Source organism: Lupinus angustifolius, chromosome LG11 (assembly GCF_001865875.1).
Source record: "Lupinus angustifolius cultivar Tanjil chromosome LG11, LupAngTanjil_v1.0, whole genome shotgun sequence".
In the NCBI taxonomy this organism is placed as follows: Eukaryota; Viridiplantae; Streptophyta; class Magnoliopsida; order Fabales; family Fabaceae; genus Lupinus; species Lupinus angustifolius.
In genome coordinates, this window is record NC_032019.1 from 17,928,367 (window position 1) to 17,930,723 (window position 2,357).

The 2,357-nt window shown below is 41.0% G+C and overlaps 1 protein-coding gene across 1 annotated transcript in view; it reads left to right on the top strand.

Moving 5' to 3' along the window:
* LOC109359785 overlaps nucleotides 2,105–2,357 on the top strand; it is a 3,242-nt gene continuing 2,989 nt past the window's right edge. The window contains exon 1 of the mRNA XM_019604480.1: nucleotides 2,105–2,328. Coding sequence (XP_019460025.1) covers nucleotides 2,105–2,328 — 224 coding nt within the window. The remainder of the gene's footprint in view (nucleotides 2,329–2,357) is intronic.

Sequence of the window (2,357 nt, forward strand, 5' to 3'; positions counted from 1 at the left end):
GAGCCTAAGTGAATTAAGGTACCATTGCACTTCGGTATTCTTGTATCACGATGGAAGGCTTACAAAAAAATAAAATCATTTCATAACAAACATGCGCATGCATATCATGCAATCATGCATTTGGTCAAAAAAAATCATGTCGTTATAACATTTACATGCATATCATGCACTCAAAAAAAGAATATATATATATATATATATATATATACATATATGCATATGTAAATAACATTAACATGCATACCATGACTTTGTATCATTCATTTGAAATACATTCATCAAGCCATGCATGCATTGATTACACGTATGGAAAAAAAAGGAAAAAAAACTGACGTTGTCATGTAATTTTTTTAGGATTTATTACCAACGATGTCTTGTTCCGTACAACCAGAGGTCATGGATTCTCAGTCGAGCGCTAGTAATGCTAATGTCAAGAAGGGTGTAAAGGCAGATTTCAAGATTGCCAGACTGGGTAGCCTTAGAGTAATTGCTGAGAAGATTCCCTCCGAGGTTCAGAATGAGCTTTTAGAAGAGTATGGAAGGTTGTATGACTTGTTGATGTCAACACCACGGCCTTAAATGCGTTGACACAGTTTTGGAATAGTGACCTTGGTATATTCGAGCTGCCTCAATTAGACACAGTCCCGGTAATAGAAGAATACCAACAATTGCTTGTGGTCAGTAGAGGTCAAGGGATTTATATTCCGGGAGGTGAAGCTCCCGTCAACGTGATGAGGAAGATCATAGGGCTAACTCCCGTGGACCGTATAGAGAGGAAAGATAATAAGGGTTGGGTGCAAAATGCCTTAGAGCGATACCTACAGAAAATGATGGATCAAGGAAATTGGGCAGCAGTCAAACCTACATTGGCCTTCCTTATATATGGGTTGCTCATATTCCCATCGACTCCTGATACAGTTGGACTCGAAGCTATGGGGGTTTTCAATAAAGTACACAAGTGGAAGGTTGACCCCGTGCCTGCAATCCTCGGAGATACTTTCATAGCCCTCTCCAACTGTCATAGAAAAGGGTTCCATAAGATCTGTTGTTGTGCTCACTTATTGTATGTATGGATGGCCACACATGTGCATGCCATTAAGTACCAAGCCCTTACTCATCGTGTCATGATGAATTTCAATAGTATCACGCTTGAAGAAAAGACTTTGATTCAATAGAAGTCCACTCTCGAGAGTCTTACTCCGAGTGAGTATAGGTGGATGTGTTATTGGTGTCCACAAAAGACCATGATAATTCGGTGTGGTTCGTACGGTAATGTTCCTCTACTGAGCACCAATGGATGTTTCTTTTACACACCGGAGCTGGTACTGCGACAACTTGGACGAATGCAGATTAAGCCGAGTGATGAACCCAAGAATATCATCTGCCTCTATGAAGATGATGATGAGTTGGTAAAAAAGGTTAAGAAGCTTGGGATAATCTGGTCATAAGAGAGGATCAACAACGAGGAGCAGCGAGTGTTCGCAGTACACCTGAATATAACAATTGGAGAGCATCAAGGGTCGGAGAAGTGGTCATCTCGCCACCCTTGCCAAGAGAGGAAAATTTATCTTCGAGGGAGAAAGATCTTCAAGGCATGATTGAAACTCTTCGTGAACAAGTGCGTATCATTGATGAAAAAAAACAAGATGCTCAGATCCAAATAATACAAAAGGACCATGAGATCGAGAAGCTGAAGAAGGAACTCAAAATAGAAAAGGAAGCTTATGTCCCAGCTACTCTCAAAAGAGCCAAAACTGAAGCATCTGTTGAGATCCGTAGGCCAAAAGATCAATTGGAAGCCCAGAGAGAGGCCATAGAAATAGACGCACAAAAAAGGGCTAAGTTGAAAGAAGAGTTAAAGAGTTTCAAGAAAGTCGTCCGCCTTAGAGATGTGAGGATTGCAAAGCTAGAAAAAGATCTTGGATTAAGTCGACAACAAGTCATCATTGGACAAGATCAAGTTTCTCATTTAACAGAGCAAGTCTCACATTTGCAGGCAGTGCAACAAAGAATGGACGAGTACTGAGGAGCTTTGGCCAAGGCCAAAGGAAAGACAAAATGGTACAAACAGAGAGCACATGAATTGTAGTCTGTATGCAACAACATGAGACTTGAGCTCGACTGGAAAGAGGAGGATAAACAGAAAGAGCTGGAAGTTGCCAGGAGAATCACATATGAAGTTGAAAAATTCAAGGAGATGTGGAAGCACAGGTCTGTATCTTTGTTGGGGCATTGGGAGACACTTAGCTATGATTGGCTCGAAGATTTTGAGTTTGTGTACCTAGAAAGCATGAGCACTGGGGCTAGTCTTCCGACAAAGACCAGAATGTACTTCAATGACTATAACAACACAGCTC